Consider the following 19,563-nt stretch of genomic DNA (forward strand, 5'->3'; position numbering starts at 1 on the left):
GGTGGGGCAGAGGGCAATTCTTGGGAGAGTTCCACAGCTACACTATGGAGAGGCTGTGACGAGGTGGTTGTGGGACAGCGTAACAATTGTGGTTGGGTAAAGGTGCCCGTCGGGGATGGCAAAAGGATTGCTCAGCTAGGAATGAGTGGAGAGGAGTGGGGCCATGAGGATTTAGGACAAGGAAGAAGGAGTCAGAGTGGGTGCTGGGATTGAGCATTGTACAAAGAACTATCCTCATCTTCATTCCCTTGCTGCACTTCACTGAGGACAAAGCCCTTAAGAGTCCCGTAGCTTAGGATGCTCTGCATATAGCTTGGTTTGCTGATCTGTCTGGGTAGGAACTAAGGAACATTCCAAGTGGTTGCAAACTTCGTCCCATAACTTAAAACTCGCTCACCCCCATCCCCAATTCTCAGTTTATCAGGAAGTGTCCAGGTGTCCCAGAATTAGATACTTGCATGTTTCTGCATCTTCCCAGCCTTTGAGTCTCAGGAAATTTCATTTTTTCCCCATTGTATTTCAACCCCCAAGACTGGAAAAAGTCACATGGCCAGAGAATTTTGTCCAAGATCTGGATTCAGTCATATACACAGATAATGAAGAACAAAAATCCCTGGAAAACTGTGAGCTGGAGAAGGGAGAAAATCACTGTGCTTGGTATAAAGAAAAGGAACCTTGCAACAAAGCCCGTTGCCAACTGTGTCCACATATCTATTCAGGGGACACCATCATAGGGCCTAATCACATGAGCCACACTATCAGAGGTTCCTTCACCTGCACGTCTACCAATGTGATATATGCCGTCATGTGCCAGCAATGCCCCTCTGCCATGTACATTGGTCAAACTGGACAGTCTCTACGTAAACGAATAAATGGACACAAATCAGACGTCAAGAATGATAACATTCAAAAACCAGTCGGAGAACACTTCAATCTCTCCGGTCACTCGATTACAGACCTAAAAGCGGCAATTCTTCAACAAAAAAACTTCAAAAACAGACTCCAAGGAGAGACTGCTGAATTGGCATTAATTTGCAAACTGGATACAATTAATTTAGGCTTGAATAAAGACTGGAAGTGGATGGGTCATTACACAAAGTAAAACTATTTCCCCATGCTTATTCCCCCTCTCCCCCCACCCACCGTTCCTCAGACGTTCTTGTCAACTGCTGGAAATTGCCCACCTTGATTATCACTACAAAAGGTTCCTCCCCTCCCCCGCTCTCCTGCTGGTAATAGCTCACCTTACCTGATCACTCTCGTTACAGTGTCTATGGTAACAGTCATTGTTTCATGTTCTCTGTGTATATAAAATCTCCCCACTGTATTTTCCACTGAATGCATCCGATGAAGTGAGCTGTAGCTCACAAAAGCTTATGCTCAAATAAATGGGTTAGTCGCTAAGGTGCCACAAGTCCTCCTTTTCTTTTTGCGGATCCAGACTAACACGGCTGCTACTCTGACACCTGTGCTTGGTATGTTACAGGCATTAGATCCTCAAAGAACAGGGGCAACATTCTGGCCATACCCTCTCTCCTGTCCCAATGCTGAGACCCAACCTATGGCTTTTAGACATAAACAGAAGCTCCTCCCCCCTCCTTTCTCACAGACACATTGTCTCTGGTTGCATTTCCATCTGGATAGAGCCCCCAATTTGCTCCATGTACAAGATCAGGAGATCAAAAATTAAACAAAAACACATTATGGCTGGGAAATGAATGGGAACAGGATGCCAGGGTCCCCTAGGCAGCTTTAAAAATATCAGCCTGAGTGTCCCCAGCAACCCAAACTCCAGCAGAACAGCATTGGGGAGGGAGGTTGCTGGGGACCAAGCAATGTTTACACAGCAGAACCATTAGTTTAGCTTCAAGGAGAGAAAGGTTTTGCTCTAAGGCCTGCCTGAGATTTACCATCCCCTGTCAGGCCTCCCCATGTTAACAGTGTCCTTATAAAGAAAAGGAGTACTTGTGGCACCTTAGAGACTAACCAATTTATTTGAGCATGAGCTTTCGTGAGCTACAGCTCACTTCATCGGATGCATACTGTGGAAAGCGTAGAAGATCTTTCTATACACACAAAGCATGAAAAAATACCTCCCCCACCCCACTCTCCTGCTGGTAATAGCTTATCTAAAGTGATCACTCTCCTTACAATGTGTATGATAATCAAGTTGGGCTATTTCCAGCACAAATCCAGGTTTTCTCACCCCCCCACCCCCCCAAACCTTCCTGGACACTACAGTGCTAATAAACGATGGTCATATAAACACCACCCTATACCGGAAACCTACTGACCGCTATTCCTACCTACATGCCTCCAGCTTTCACCCTGACCACACCACACGATCCATCGTCTACAGCCAAGCTCCGCGATACAACCGCATTTGCTCCAACCCCTCAGACAGAGACAAACACCTACAAGATCTCTATCAAGCATTCTTACAACTACAATACCCACCTGCGGAAGTGAAGAAACAGATTGATAGAGCCAGAAGAGTTCCCAGAAGTCACCTACTACAGGACAGGCCTAACAAAGAAAATAACAGAACGCCACTAGCCGTCACCTTCAGCCCCCAACTAAAACCCCTCCAACGCATTATTAAGGATCTACAACCTATCCTGAAGGATGACCCAACACTCTCACAAATCTTGGGAGACAGGCCAGTCCTTGCCTACAGACAGCCCCCCAACCTGAAGCAAATACTCACCAGCAACCACATACCACACAACAGAACCACTAACCCAGGAACCTATCCTTGCAACAAAGCCCGTTGCCAACTGTGCCCACATATCTATTCAGGGGACACCATCACAAGGCCTAATAACATCAGCCACACTATCAGAGGCTCGTTCACCTGCACATCCACCAATGTGATATATGCCATCATGTGCCAGCAATGCCCCTCTGCCATGTACATTGATCAAACTGGACAGTCTCTATGTAAAAGAATAAATGGACACAAATCAGATGTCAAGAATTATAACATTCATAAACCAGTCGGAGAACACTTCAATCTCTCTGGTCACGCGATTACAGACATGAAAGTTGCGATATTACAACAAAAAAACTTCAAATCCAGACTCCAGCGAGAAACTGTTGAATTGGAATTCATTTGCAAATTGGATACAATTAACTTAGGCTTGAATAGAGACTGGGAGTGGCTAAGTCATTATGCAAGGTAACCTATTTCCCCTTGTTTTTTCCTAACCCCCCCTCACCCAGACGTTCTTGTTAAACCCTGGATTTGTGCTGGAAATGGCCCACCTTGATTATCATACACATTGTAAGTAGAGTGGTCACTTTAGATAAGCTATTACCAGCAGGAGAGTGGGTTTGTTGGGGGGGGGTGAAAAAACCTGGATTTGTGCTGGAAATAGCCCAACTTGATTATCATACACATTGTAAGGAGAGTGATCACTTTAGATAAGCTATTAGCAGCAGGAGAGTGGGGTCGGGGGAGGTATTTTTTCATGCTTTGTGTGTATAAAAAGATCTTCTACACTTTCCACAGTATGCATCCGATGAAGTGAGCTGTAGCTCACGAAAGCTTATGCTCAAATCAATTGGTCAGTCTCTAAGGTGCCACAAGTACTCCTTTTCTTTTTGCAAATACAGACTAACACAGCTGTTACTCTGAAAAGTGTCCTTATACTTAATCTTTGCCGACAATGGCCGGGCACTTGAGCAGTCACAGGCAGCCCACATGGGCAGGAGCCCAGCTCCCAGATAGCATTTGTGCTGCTCACAGAAAAGTCCCTAATGAGAGAAAGATGCTGGCCCCGCACTTTGTTTACAGACACCGTCTGGCAGCCCAACATGCTCTCTACTGTTTGGCTGCTGGTGGGGTGGGGAAGGGAGGTGAGTCAGCCTTTGGCCCCTTGTTCCAGAACAGAAATTATTTGGCTTCTCTGGAATAACTACATTAACAATCACAAGATCCTGCAGTGAACAAAGTGGGGCCTCATTCTCTCACTGTCGACCTGGGCAGGTCCTGTTACCTAGGTGAAGTCGATGGGGCTCTGGGATACTTTGGGCAGATTTCATAGGCTGAACTTTTATTCACAAAGGTTTCCCCTGATGCCCGAGTTTGTTCTAACTGCCTCTGGACCCTGACCTGCAGTGGAGCGGACCCCACTTGAGACCAGGATAAAAACATTGGGGCAGGTGCACTGAGACGCACTCTTACAGCCAGATGGACAGAACAGGTGGAGAGGGGGTGCCTGGGATGGAAGGGGAAAGCCCCACAGGCAGCACTTAATGGGGGTTACTGGGCTGTCTTGTCTGAAACCTCTTGGGGCCAGCGATGATGTTTAAGCTCCTCTGGTCTGTTTGCTGCTGGCACATTCATGAATTCTAACTGCTACTCAAATGCTTCTGGGAGCCTGAAATGTTCTAAAATAGATACATTAACCTGCTCATCCATAAATCTAAACAGCTACACAAACATGCCAAGCAGCACAGATTCCTTCCCAGTTCCCCCCGCATGCCCCAGAGCTGCCTAGTACAGCCCCCATCTCCAGTTCCTTCCAATCAGGAAGATTCAGGCACAGCTGTGGCACCTACTCTCCCAGGCCCTTGCTCTGACTCCTGCAAATGGCTTTTGCAGAGCAGACGCAGTCTCCGTCTCCATCACAAGTCCTGGCACATTCGGCGCAACAGCAGGAACCCTTCACTAGCGGAAGGCTTTAATCAGCCAGCACGATGGGAACTCCGAGCTGGGAAGTGACAGCACAGCAAGAGGGCTATAAAAAGACGAGGAGAGGAAGAATCGCACTTCACCAGGAGAGGAAGGAGGAGAGATTTCAGAGGCCAGGAGCACCGCTGGCCCAGGGAAACTCAACCCCGAACAGGAAAGAGCTCAAGAGTCCTGCATTTTTATGCTAAAGAAAGGAACGTACATGTGTTTACAATGGAAAGAGAACTCCGCTTAGCTGGAGGTGGCTTTGGAATGTGGAGTCAGACGGTGCCAACCCAGAGGGGAGGTTTTCTGGGAACTCTGGTGCACACTGGCTTCAGACCCACCTACTACAACAGCCTCATGCAGCAAGGGCACAGACAGCTCCTGGACTCAGGCTCCATTGCAACCCACACATCATTTTGTGCCCTGCACACCGCGCTCGGGCAGCAGCGGATACTTTCACTCTGAACTATGTGGAGGGGGTCACTAGAACTGGAGCCAGGCAGGAACAAAGGAGCTGGAAACAGGGGGCCTGGATATTCAGGGATGGGCATGTTAGTAATACCGTTGGCTGTGCTGAGGAGTTCCTGATCTCCTCCACCTCACCTCCCACCTGCACGTTCCACAGGCCTCAAACTAGCTCCCACCTCTGCCCAATCCCCACTTTGTTACAGCTCCTACCACTGCCCACACAGCACCCTGCCCTTCCCCCCAGGCTCTGCGGCACTAGCGGGGAGCCCACCCAGAGTAAGACAAAATCAAACCCTATTCCTTTCCAGGACCCCATTCTCGCAGTGGGGACTAGTGTCCAGCAGCAGAACAAGAATGTTTCTTGAAGCCCTTGACAAGTGGCTCCCATGTGCATGGCAAGCACCAGATCCCCTCCAGCATCACCACCCAGGGCCCAAGAATGTATTTTGCCATGGAAACAGCTCAGGTCCAGCCCAGCAAGAGATTGAAAGAGGGGGAGCACTTGATACATCAATGTTACATCAATGTTCAGAGGGCAAATGTCCCTTGGGAAGAGATCCCAGGGGCAGCTCACTCAAGAGCAGAGCTTGTGGAAGGCTGGGTCCGTCTCCTCTCTTCACTTCCGCCAGGCCCAAGATTCACTCTCACCGAAAGGGAGTTGTCACCTGAGCGGGATGCTGGGCCCCAGCGTGGATGGAGGAACCATCTCACTGCACATTTAAGCAAGTTCCCTTTGCCCCTATTGAAAATGTCTCTAGTGAGGAGGCTCCCGCCACCCCCACCTTTTGCATCCCCCATCAGAAATGGTTGCCCAGGGTGTGGCTGTGATGTCCCCGTATGGACATGTGTCTTCCTGTCAGGCTCATCTAAAAGGAGATGCAGGAGGGGATCAGGTCCAGATTTGGCACAAACAGTTTTTCCGAGCAGTGACTTCAGCAGGAACAGGTGGGAAAATTAATGGCAGTTACCCACAGTTCTAACCAGTCTCCCAGCCACAGTGCGCCAATCCCTCACCCCCTTCGCCTGCTGGGCAAGAGCAGGGGAGATTCTCAGCCAGGAATCAAGGACATCAGAGGGTGCTGAGGACATGGGAGGCACAGTGTGGCAGTGAGAATAACAGAGGGCATGGTACTGCGGTACCAGTAACTCCGCTTTCGACAGGCCTGATCTCAATTTTCTTTGATTTAAGGATCCGTCAGTTGCAGTTCAGAAAACTGTTTCCAATCTGCATGTTTCATTAGCAGCGAAACAGCAGCAAGATGATGCCAAGAGCTAAATTTAATTAGCACAGATCAACCTAACATGCAAATGAGCCAGAAGGGGGCAAGGCACTCACATGTGTGACACTCTGCAGGTGAGGAGCCCCAGAGGGACACTAGGGCTTGACCTCAGTGGTTTAGGGAGGAGAGGCACAGACAAACGGAAGAAAGAAACACAGGCAGAGAGAGAGAGCTAGAGATGGAGTGTGGGTAGGAGGAGGATTCTGGCCCATCCCTGACTGGCCCATCCCCCAAGGACAGGGCACTTATTCCATCTTTGAGCTGGGGAGAGGATCAGACCCTGAGTGGGCTGAAGGAAACACGCTAAATCCAAGTGGGTTTGCAAGATCCTGAAAGGGGTAAGGAGCCTGGAGCAACCCTATTTGGGGCTGTGTGTCCAGCCTCCTTTCAAGCAAAAATAAGGTTAAGCAAGAATTGCTGGGGCAGGAGTTGGGAATAGAAAACTTGAGGCTCCTTATTGCAAAAGCCCCAGGGTTAGGACATAGCCGCCTGCAGACGTTAAAGAGGACAACCAAAGCAACAACCGAGGTCCTGGCTGAGCTCTCACCGGGTCAGAGGAAGCCTTGCTCTGAAAGGCTTGGGAAGAGTTGGCCTGTAGAGTGACTCAAGCCGTGGCATCCTCCTAGCCCAGCCAGAAACCAAAGGCCAGTCACCAGACCACTGCTGACAGTGGTTCCTTGTGGACAGAGCACTGGACTGGAACTCAGTTTCTATTCCCAGCTCAGGTCAGATATTGACCTCATTTGTAAAGCGTTTTGAGACCTATCGTAACGGCTAGGTACTCCCCCTTCCCTTCTGGGGGCAGTCATCAGCCTCCAGCCCAAGAGATGTGCACAATAAAGAGCTCTTCAAGGCAGGCCACATTTCTGGGTTTGGGACCTGCAGTCTCCATGGGCTGCCTCTCCATATTAAGTCACAGAATCCAGAGAAGGACAAGTTCTAGGTTCTTCATCCAGCTGTCTTGTCCTCTCAGTCAGTCTACTGTTAAACAGGGCTCCCATCCCTTCCCTTGGGAGACGGTTCCTCAGCCTGACCTGTTTCACCATCAGGCAGTATCTTCCGGATATTTTGCCTACGCTTCCTCAGTCCTTTGCCATTACCCCTCATGTCACTCCCATATAACACATTTCACTCATCTCTATCCCTACAGATCTTGGCCAGTGTGGGCCTACAGTGGTCACTCATGGCTTGTGTGCACCAGGCTGTCCTGTTGTGTTTAAACAGGGCTATGAGGAGACCAGACAAGTTTGCGGACACAATGCTGACCCTGAATGCCTGGGCAGGGGAGACAAGGACAACTAGCCACTCCTCCGCTTCCCTGTAATGCTGCTTATTGCTCAGGAGCCCAGTCTCCTCCAGACTTTCCTTCCTCTTACTATTGCTCTCCTTATTTGCTTGTGACAGAGGTTTGATTTACAGGGCTCACAAGAAGAGCAGCTGCAATCTACTCCACTTTATAAACCCCAGATGCAGACCCAGCTCCACTACAGCATCACAGACGGGTGAAGCAGAATTCCCAGGTGGCCAACTCCAGAAGTCAGGCCCACTGAAGACAGGCATGGAAAGGAGAGAGACTGCTGCTTGGATTTACAAATGTTCTCTGCACAGAGTCTCTCTGGGATTATTTGGGCAGCAGGTCAGAGGGGAACAGGCAGATTTCTGCGGGTGGTCCACGAAGCATGGCCGCAGCGAATGCTGGAGCTGAGGCCTTTGCAGGATAAACCCCGCTCTTCATTCATTCTGCGGTTTTAGAGGATTTATGTGTTTGGAAACTTGCAAGCCATGCTGGATCCACAGGTTAAGAAAACTCACCAGCAGCCAGTGAGCTGCCCTGATTTACAATGTAATTAATTGCATCACAGGGGTTCCAGCTCATGTGGTTAATGATGTCACCAGAGCCCCCTCCATGGGATTATTTCCCTGTAAATCACTGCACTCTGTTTTAGTCCTATGACTGTGTCGAGCAGAGCTGCCCTGCAGGAGGCCCCAGCCCAGAGGGCCCTGCATTTACAGGCAAGAGAGGAGTTCTGAAGTAACAGCCAGGGAGAGGAAGAGGGTTCCCTACACAGAGGGCCCCCTGGGTGCTGTATCAGAACTGAGGGATAGGGGTGAAGGTGTTTGTGCTCACACAGCTCCAGTAATTCCTACCTTGGGAAAGCATGAAGGGACACAGCCTCCTTGGGAGAGCAGCTCCCCAGTAACGAGCTGGTCAGGGATTGATTGAGCGTTCAAGCCATTTTCTGTTGTCTCCCTAGTGTGCACACCCCCTTAGAGCAGGCTTCCACACCCCAGCCCCTCCCAGGGCAGCCCCTTCGCCAACCTAGTTAGTTGCTTTTGTAAAAAAACGTTCAGATCATTTGGAACCATCAATCTGGGGGGCAGCAGCTGCTATGTGACCTTATCGCCACTACCCTCCCTCACCACTCTCCCTCCTGCAATTTATCACAATCACTTGGGTCTTGTTTCAAATTTATCAGCTCTTAGAAACGGACCCATGTCTCTGAATGTGTATGTGCAGTACCCAGCCTAGTGGGGCCCTCCTGATCCTGATTAATAACAAATTAACAAGGGTAAGGGGGCTGGTCTCTGACGCAGTCGATGTTAGCATGGACTACTGACCTGGCCAGAAGTGCTGCAGCACCAACAGGGGACATGCGGCCCAGCTCTGGGAACTATATATGTAACAGCACCCACAGGGGGCGCTCCATTCTCTCTGCCGTGGGAAGCACACCATGCCCATAACAGGGGGTGGGGTGAGTCAGGCAGAGAAGGGAATTCTCTCCTTGTTTATGTCTCAGCCAAACAGTGGAGAAATTCAAAGACATCAGTGTAATGACTAAGGGGGCTTCAGGGCCAAAGGACTGGGAAAGGGCATCCTCTGGCCCTCCTGCCACACCCATCACTGGGACAGCTGAGTGCCTGCCAGCGATGCATTAAGTGCCATGACTGACATCTCTAATCGATTGTTCTTTCGTACTCACGTTTGATGCATCGGTTTGTGCCAGGAGCAGTTGTCCACCCTGAGCAGCACTGTCCCCCGCAGACGTTCGGCCTAAGCAGTCACAAACAGCGGGATTAGGAAAAGAGAGGCGGTGAGGTCTCCCCATAGCCAGCACCTCCGGAGACACCAACAGAACCACTTCCTACAACATCTGAGTTTTCCTTGCACCCAGACCACTGCAGCCTGAGCTCTCAAGCCAACCCAGGCTGGTCTTGTTAAATACTTGGAGGGGAAACCCCCTAGGAAGGAACATCCAGGTGCTACGGGGAGTGGTGAAGGTGACTCAGTAGGGGGTGCTCTCCCTCCTGAATCAGTACTAACCTCAATGCCCTAGCATGGTTGCTAGGGGGGCCTGTGCTGCCAGAGGTGCCATTTTGCTCATGAGTATGTTGGTAAATGCAAAGTAATGCACATTGGAAAACATAACCCCAGCCATACATGTAAAATGATGGGGTCTAAATTAGCTGTGACCACTCAAGAAAGAGATCTTGGAGTCATTGTGAATAGTTTTCTGAAAACATCCGCTCAATGTGCAGCAGCAGACAAAAAAGCGAACAGAATGGTGGGAATCATTAAGAAAGGGATAGAGAATAAGACAGAAAATATCATATTGCCTCTATATAAATCCATGGTACGCCCCCATCCTGAATACTGCCTGCAGATGTAGTCGCTCCATCTCAACAAAGACATATTGAACTTGGAAAAGGTTCAGAAAAGGGCAACAAACATGATTAGGCGTATGGAACGGCTGCCATATGAGGAGAGATTAATAAGACTGGGATTTTTCAGCTTGGAAAAGAGACAACTAAGGGGGGATATGACAGAGGTCTATAAAATCATGACTGGTGTGGACAAAGTAAATAAGGAAGTGTTATTTACTCCTTCTCATAACACACAAACTAGGGGTTTGTGAAATTAATAGGCAACAGGTTTAAAACAAACAAAAGGAAGTATTTTTTCACACAATGCACAGTCAACCTGTGGAACTTCGTGCCAGAGGATGTTGTGAAGTCCAAAACTATAACAGGGTTCAAAAAAGAACTAGATAAATTCATGGAGGATAGGTCCATCAATGGCTATTAGCCAGGATGGGCAGGGATGGTGTCCCTAGCCTCTATTTGCCAGAAGCTGGGAATGGGCGACAGGGGATGGATCACTTGATGATTACCTGTTCTGTTCATTCCCTCTGGCACTGGCCACTGTTGGAAGACAGGATACTGGGTTACATGGACCTTTGGTCTGACCCAGTATGTCCGTTCTTATGAGTAACTTGAGGTCCCGACAATCAGGGGCCATTAAAGATCTCACAGCACGGTTTTCTAGGATTGGGTCTAATCCAGCATTGGTAATTATATTTTGCTCCCATAAATCTCCCATGCTGTTTCAAATGGATACAGTACTATTCTTCATTTCCTGCTTCAAACTGTTGTGGAGTGTTGTTTCTACATAGCTCACCACAGAACGGGCTGCATTTCACTGTGTGCGAGTAGAGGCAGAAAGCGTGATTTCTGTAGCTGAGTAACTTGTTGTAAAGCACTTACCAATTCTTCAGGATCAAGCTCTTATTAATATTCATAGATTTTAAGGCCAGCAAGATCGATTATGTCATCTTAGCTAACTTCCTGCATAACACAGGCCATAGAAGGAAATCCCGCATCAAGCCCATATCTAGTCTGCTTAGGCTTCACCTAGGGTTGCGAACTTTCTAACCGCACAAAACCAAATACCCTTGCCCCTTCTCCTCCTGAGCCCCACCCTTTCTCTGAGGCCCCACCCCCACTCACTCCATACCTCCTCCTTCTGTCGCTCGCTCTCCCTCACCCTCACTCACTTGCTCATTTTCACCGGGCTGGGGCAGGGAGTTAGGGTGCAGGAAGGGGTGAGGGCCCTGGCTTGAGGTGCAGGCTCTGGGGTGGGGCCAGAAATGAGGGGTTCAGGGTGCAGGAGTGGGCTCTGGGCTGGGGCAAGGGTGCAAGCTCTGGGGTGGGCCAGGGATGAGGGGTTTGGGATGCAGGAGGGGGCTCAGGAGGAGATGCAGGGTGCAGGCTCCAGGAAGGGAGTTTGGGTGTGGGAGGGGCCTCAGGACTGGAGCAGAGGGTTGGGGTATGGGAAGAGGTGACGGGTGCAAGCTCTGGACGGCACTTACCTCGGGGGGCTCCCCAGAAGCAGCGACATGTCCCTCAGCTCCTAGGTGGAGGCATGGCCCGGTGGCTCCGCGCTGCCTGCACCCGCAGGCGCCACCCCTGCAGCTCCCATTGGCCATGGTTCCCAGCCAATGGGAGCTGTGGAGCCAGCACTCAGGGCATGGGCAGCACACGGAGCACCCCTGGCCGCACCTCCACCTAGGAGCCGAGGGACATGTTGCCGCTTCCAGGGAACCATGCGGGGCCAGGCAGGGAGCCTGCCAGCCCTGCCAACCGCAGTTTTAACAGCTCAGTCAGCAGTGCTGACCGGAGCCGCCAGGGTCCCTTTTCGACTGGGCGTTCCAGTCGAAAACCGGACACCTGGCAACCCTAGCTGCACCCTATCTTTAGATGTCTAAAACCATCCAATCATTATATTGTTGCAGGCCTCCCATTCAATTATTGACCAGACCCAACCCCGCTCGCTTTATGAGGTGGGACATCACCACAGCTCCCCCCTCCTCCCTGAGGTGGCCTAGATGCACTTTGCAAATCACATTCAGCAGGTTTGTGAAGGAGCATAAACATTTCCTGTTCTTGCCTCAAATTACTGGCACAATCAGAAGGTGGTTTCTGCAGGCAGGAGCAGGCGCCGCCCTCAGAGAAGCTGCTTTGGCCTCAGATCAAGCCAACAATTCCTCATGGAATGAAGTCCGGAATCTTTGTCTAGATCTCGCTCGCTCGCTCACACACGCATGCACACGCAGAGAGAACGCCTCTCAGTGTCTGCTGGTGAGAGTAGATCTCTTCCCAGACCATAGGGTGGGCAACACGTTCTGGGGTGCAGAGTGCGAGACTGGAATAGAGCAGGTGGCCCAGTACCTAGCAGGCCCTCCCACTCTCTGAGGGCACCGCATCAACATGCCTGGTTCTTGTGAGCTATCGGGGGACAGCTGCACCCCAGCACCCTGGGGGCTGGTCTGACTCTCTGTTGGAAGGCTGCTGCTGCCAGGCCTGCAGGAGCAGCCAGAGGCTGTGGGGATGAAGCAGAAGCACAAAGAACAAGCACAGAAAGGAGTGAAAGGCCAGGGCTGACTCACTAGGAGTCATGGTTATCTTGGCAGCAGAATCACGTCTGAGGAGCACATGTGAAGCAGTGCATGCAAAAGGGTATGATCACTAGGTGCTTTGTGTCACTCCCCCGGCCCAGCTCCCTCTGGGCTCATCCTGTTGCTGCTGATCTTCTCAGTGCCTGCCCCAAGGCTCCTCTATACTGCACCTGGTGCTGTCTGTAGTGACAGACTCACTGTCACAGACTTGCTGTGTCCTCCAGGCTCATGGGCAATCCTAATCCTTAGCACTTTCTAGACACGATCTCATATCCTCTAAACCCCAAGAGGCAGGTCAGTATCATAAGCACTACATTGCATATGGGGAAACTGAGGCTGGGAAAGGGACTTGCCAAGATCACACAGTGAGTCAGTAACAGAGCTAGGAAAATCTCAACTCCCAAAATGGTGCCAATTTCGCCAGGCCCCAGTGCCACTCTAGAGTGGGGAGGGTTGATTAGCCAAATATTTGTGAAGCTCTTGGAAGCAGTAAAATGCTAGCGAGGTGCTAAGGGTTATTCTTATCCCAGATTTCAGAGTAACAGCCGTGTTAGTCTGTATTCGCAAAAAGAAAAGGAGTACTTGTGGCACCTTAGAGACTAACCAATTTATCTGAGCATAAGCTTTCGTGAGCTACAGCTCACTTCATCGGGCCGCACTGCTGGGGCCACGGGTGGGAAATGGAGCAAACTTTTCTCTCACCTCCTGATGAGATGGTGTTAATGGACAGCCAGGTGTGCTGGAGCCTTGGGAGACTTGGGGAGAGGATGGCTGGGGGGCTACGGAGCTGGGCAAAGTGGTCTTGGTTTTTCACTGAGCAGGAACCAGCCCTGGGAGCATCTGGTTACATTTAAAGCATTTACTTGACATTTTCATGGCTTGAACGCCATGTGGTTTTTGTTGTCTTATGAAGAATTCCAAATAAACCCCTGCAGGTTTAAGGAGCACGGCGTGTTTACAGCTCAGAGGGATGGTGCTCCAGGGAGTGGCTGGCTTCCTGCAGCTTGGCAGAATAGCAGCCCCCAGGTGCGCGCAGCTTGCTGCGCGCCCATGGCCAATGCCTCCCAGCAACCACGCAACTCAGAAAGGAGCCCTCTGGTTGCTGCCTTCTCCTCTGGCATTCTCCAGCCAAGGGCATTCACATGGAGCAGGAGCTGGGGTTCCCTCACCCCCCGCATTGCAGCCCCGAGTTGGAAGCAACGCTCTAGGCTAGGTCGCTCTGGGGCTGCCCCACAACGAGGAGTTCTGTATGTGTGAAAAGTCAACCGCTACGCAGGTGATGGGGCCTCTGAACTGAGGCAAAGGCAGCAGGTCAGAAGTGGCTGCATGGCGTGACATGGGTCCATGCTGGGATCTCTGCAGCACTGAGCCCCCAGTGCTCTGTGAATAACACCAGCCACAGCTAAACACACAGCCTGCATGACAGGCACCCACCCACCCTGCAATCTCAAATATGGTGTCCTGCCGGGGCTGCCCAGTGCTTCCCACCCAGAAACCTGAGAGCACAGACAAAAATGCCCAGCCATGGGGCCAGCCCAGGCCACCATGCATCGGCCAATCCTCAGAGCCTGGATGGGGACTAGCTCTGTGTCACTAGCCCTCTGAACCCTATAGCCTAGACACAGTGCCTTTCTGGGGGCTGCCCTGCGCCACCTACCTTTGAACCCACGAGCCCTGTTGGAAGACTGCCCCATGCCGCTGTCCCCTGTGCTGCCAGTCACCACGCATGTACGGCCCACTATGGCAGCATGGGCACAGTGGGTTGGCCACATGTAATCCATGCTCCCTGTGCCCTGCTGAAGGGAAGCAAACTAGAATGGCATTTCCAGCTGCATGCAGAATATTAAGCAGAGACCAGGAGTCCTACCCTCTGCACTAAGCAGCAGGGAGGGAATCAAGCCCTGGAGAAAGGCAGTGACTGTTCTCCCATTCTGTTGCATGCAGGTCTAGCGGGGGTGAGAGGCGCACGGATAATATAACTCAGACGGCAGGTACACAGCCTGGCCATTCTGTGGCAGGAATGCCCAGCAGTTCCCAGTATCACCACCAGGTGGTACCACGCTCAACACAGCCCAAAAGGCCCAGAGTAAAAAAGACATTTCCACAAGCAGGTCTCCCTGCCCAAGCCCTATCAGGTCAGCCACAGCAGGTGCTTGTGTGAATGGCAGAAACGCGCATGGGGCTGGGCCTCAGGAGGGCCCACGCTCTAATCCTGGCTCTGCCACTGAGTGCCAAGGGGGTCTTTGCTAAGTCACCTCATTTCAGTCTCCATTTCCCCACCAGTAACACAGAGCTGCAATACTTATGTACCTGCAGGGCTGCGGGGAATGAGGATGAGTTTGTTAGGGTACAGCTCTCACCTGAGGTGCTAGATATGCTCTGTGATCTCCAAACACTGCTATCTCCAAACACAGTCTGGAGATAGCAGCCCCAAATTGCACTCAAACTGAGCACGAGAGAAGATGCCCCTTCCTCACTCAGTAGGGTTTCCAGGTGCTCTAAGAAACAAGCATCATCTGGGGCAACAAGGGGGAAGAGGGTTCCCGTTTTTAACAGAGCCATTCCTGCCCTGATCTTGCCAAGAGATCTCTAGGGCTCTGCGCAGGGGCAGAGGTCCAGACATGTGGTTCTCTTTCCAGGCTCAGGGCCTTAGTAGTTGTCTTTCTTCCAGATGCCATTTCCCTGGTCCAAAAGTGCTGGGAGACAGAAAGACAGAAGCCTTGTCTTGTTTCTCTGGAGTTCCTGTCCCAGCCTCATCTCCAAAGTTAGCGGGTAACTTCCTACGTGTCCACAGTGAAAACAAATCTTCAAGAATGCACAGTCTGCATAGCAAAGCCCCCTCTGACCCCGACATCAGGAAATGCCACAGTCACGGCTGAATATGCAACCTTAACTCTGCCCCCTTGGCTTATTACAATATAGCCCTCCTTATTAATTATTAGTACTGCAGGAGCACATAGCAGCCTCAGTCAGGATCAGGGCCCCACTGCACCGTGTGCTCCACACACACTTAAGACAACACAAGCCTTGAAGACTCTGTGGTCTTATTGGACACCAGATTCAAGCAAGTGTAACAAACACTAGGGGGAAGGAGGACAAGAGAAGCAGCAATAAGATCATGGAGTTGCACATGTTAATGGTGTGCATAGCTTCCCTATGTGATCACATGCTTTCCCAAATATTACAATAGTATACATTTTTTACAACCTTCTAGGCATCATCCTGTAGTACAGGGCACTGCGCAATGCATTTCTAATACACAGGCTCCATTAAAGTCATTCATAGATTTAAAGCCAGAAGGGACCATTAAATCATCAGGGTTTGACCTCCTCTATGGCACAGGCCAGAGAATTTCATCCAACTTTATATGAGAAGTTCACCGTAAACCCTTCTTACACAACACAGAGTGAGAGTGAAAAGCTGCTGGCATAGACAAGCCTCTGAAAATATGCATCTGAGTTAGCATCATTAACTGCCTCAGCTCCTGAGCAGCCTTCAGACTACATTATTAAGGAACACATGCTGGAGAGAGAACACACCATATACGCTGTCTGAATAAACAGATTCTGTAGACTAAAGAACAAAGACATCAGTGTGAACAAAAAAGATTAAGCAGCAGTTTCTTGTATATTGAAAGTGCCCTAAGATTGTAGGGGCACTGTATGACGTGGTATTGTATTATTCCGAAAAAGGCACATGACTATGTGACTGAAGATCGTATTGGAATGAGGCAGCCATGTTAGGGGCAGAGTTAAGGCTGCCCGTGTAAGCCTAATTGGGGTGTTTCCCAACTTCTGAAAGCTTTGCCCTGCAAACCTTCATGTCTCTGTTCCTATCTTTTCTATGTCACGTTTGCTAGAGGAGGAGGGAGCCATGGTGGGGGTGACAGGGGAGAGATGGGCATAAACTGCATCAACCAAAGCATGGTACAGGGCGAGTCCTATGGTGTTGATAGGGGAGGCAGGAGCAACATGTGTCAGGGCAGGAGTATCCAAGAACTGTTGAGGGATACATGCAGCGTGTCAGTCTCATGCCTGTGCATGCATGTATGCAAGGATTGCTAACTTCCACTCTTCATGTCCTAACCAATCTCCATTGACCTACCGCTCCCGCTGTCAGGAGTGCGGGGAAGGAGGGGCTCACAGTACAACAGCCCCGGGGAAGGCTCATGAAGATGATGTTCTCCATTTGGAAAGCACTGAGCACCCCGCGGGCACTAATAATAGGAGCTGTGTGATTAGGTCTGATCTCAGGAGCCAGCTGGCTGTTGGGAGGGGGGAGCTGAGAGAGTAGGGAGCACAGGCTCCGCAGTTTTAGAGCCGTTTCAGAGTAACAGCCGTGTTAGTCTGTATTCGCAAAAAGAAAAGGAGTACTTGTGGCACCTTAGAGACTAACCAGTTTATTTGAGCACAAGCTTTCGTGAACTACAGCTCACTTCATCGGATGCCGACACTCTCAGCAGCTTGTGCAATGGGAATGCACCCAGCTACACTGTAACACATCAGCCTTGAGTCAGGAGCTGGCCAGCTTTTGCTCGCAATACACCCAGCTCTGTGGCATATTTACACCTTGGGTGCATCCGAGACATTTTAATGGCTCAGAGGCTCCCGAATCTGGGACATCAAGGCCCAGGGTGGGAACCTGCCAAAAGCCCAAGGACTACATCAAAAGATGTACAAACATTTTAAAATCAACGTGAACACACCCAACCTGAACATGGGCTGATCCTTGGCAGAGGGCAGGAATGCTGTGATCCATGGTCGAAGGGCGTGTGTACGGATACCAGTCAGGAAGGGTCGGTTCTAAGCAAAGCTCCACAAAGCGACTGCAGCTTTCAGGATAGTTCTGTTTCCCTTATTCTAATAAAACTCCTTGTTCAGGGTTAGAAAAAAGCAGCTTCTGTGATTCTTTGCTACTGACGTAGGACATGGTGTCAGAAGTTGACTCATTCCAAGCCAGCAAAACACAATACCAAAGTTCAGCTCTCCCTAAGACTTTAAGCTGGCTTAGCTCAATGGCCTGGGTGGAAGAAGCCCTTCCCCAGCTTTCACACTGCAGCCACAGTGAACACAAAGGATGGCCTAGGCCCCAGGATAGGTCACTGCATTCACTTTTACCACAGGGAGTGAAGCTAAACACACGTCTGGATCATCGTTGTCCCAGAGAAAAGAGATGAGACAGCTATGCCATCGTTCCTAGGAAGTATGAGGGTGAGCATTTTATTGCAGAAAGGAATGGGGTGTTTCTGACAAAGGGTGCAGAGTCACAGCATGAGGGCACGTCTACACTGGAGCTGGAGATGTCATTCCCAGGTCAGGCAGACGTACCCATGCTAGCTCTGATCACGCTAGCACACACAATATAGCAGTGTAGCTCTGGCAGCGCAAGCGGAGGGATGGGCGAGCCACCCCAGGTTCCACCCATCTGAAACCCTTGGTACCTAGCTGGGGTGGTTAGACCTTCCCGACATTCACACTGCTGCAATTATACTTCTATAGTTAGCACTGATAGAGCTAGCTCAGGTATGTCTGCCCAAGCTGGAAATTAAACCTCAGGTTATGTCTCCACTGGAGCCAAAGTGTGGTGGGCCTGTATTAGGGCCCTGTATGGAGAATCAGAGCACTGAAACTCAGCAATTGGTAAGAAAAAACAAATAAGACACTATCTAGAAACTGGGGTTTTAAACAAGGAACTTTCAGAATTATAATAATTAGTGTCTGAGCTACTGTGGAATGGCTGGTTCATCTTGCCTTATCATCTGAGTGAGTGAAAATGAAAGGCACTCTGCAGGAAAGGGGTGCAAGTGTGATGCAGGTAGAAAACACCATAAAATAAAGCCTCTTCAAATCACAGAGTTTCCTGGGCAGAAACACGGTGGATGTAACAAAGGCAAAAATCAGACAGATGAGATGGAATCATGAGAGTCTTGTAGAATGACCAGAAAGCCAAAACTCAAAGACACTTTCCTACCCAGAACATTATATCCAATAGGCTTTGGAAAAGAATAGCACCAGGCTTGTGTTAGGAAAACGAACATGTTGGTAGCCACTGACTATTCCAGTTAGGCAAAAATTCTCCACCTCACTAGATACCCCACACACACACACACACACACAAAGTGAGCAGGTCAGAGAAAAGCTAACAATGGCAACTTTTCTTGTCCTGGCATCTGGGCAAAATAAATAGTCACTGACAATGACCCACGAGATGCCAGCTCCATGTTCCAAGCTTTTCAAATGCAGTGTGATTTCAAGGATTTTACTTCCAGCCCTCATTACCCGTAAGTGAATAGACTGGTGGAGGGAGCAGTTCAGATTGCTAAGAGAATGCTACAACAAAAATTTACCTATTACTCTTCAGAGCTATATGGCTTCCCCACATCAGTCATGAGAGTAAACTAAACTCAGCTGCTTGTGGGTCAACACTGCCAACCTCACAGGAAAATCTTCATCCTAAGTGATCCTGTTCACAGAATGAGAGCTGCTACTTCTAAGAGGTCTCAGGTTTTATTCTTTAGCCATCTGACTGCAGCCTGACCCACCACCTAACCTTAAACCAGGCCGCCCACTCCTGATAAAACTGGACATCAGCTGTTGTCCCTAAGTAGCTACAGCCCAAGAACATGGTTGAGCCTGATCTCATTACAGAGGAAGCAGGCAGCATCTCCAGCTGATTCCCCAAGCCTAGCTGAATTGCCATGTGATTCCAAGAGCAATGATGCTTACACCACAACCTTAGTGGGGGCTGATCATTCTGCTAAGAAGTGTCCTGAACTGACTGAATTTGAGCAGGGGGTTGGACTAGATGGCCTCCTGAGGTCCCTTCCAACCCTGATATTCAATGAATGGGATTTGATAATTTAAGTGAATCCACTGGACAAGCCCCTCCTCAGGGCCACAAG

The 19,563-nt window shown here is 50.1% G+C and overlaps 1 protein-coding gene across 2 annotated transcripts in view; it reads right to left on the reverse strand.

The window, feature by feature from the left end:
• Window positions 1–19,563, reverse strand: part of LTBP2 (latent transforming growth factor beta binding protein 2) — a 128,523-nt gene that overhangs the window by 106,498 nt on the left and 2,462 nt on the right. For both annotated transcript variants that reach the window (XM_084632417.1, XM_084632416.1), the window contains exon 2: window positions 9,411–9,481. In XM_084632417.1, the coding sequence (XP_084488543.1) occupies window positions 9,411–9,481 (71 nt within the window). The remainder of the gene's footprint in view (window positions 1–9,410; window positions 9,482–19,563) is intronic.

This window comes from Lepidochelys olivacea, assembly GCF_965140295.1.
Source record: "Lepidochelys olivacea isolate rLepOli2 genome assembly, chromosome: 6".
Lineage (NCBI taxonomy): Eukaryota > Metazoa > Chordata > Testudines > Cheloniidae > Lepidochelys > Lepidochelys olivacea.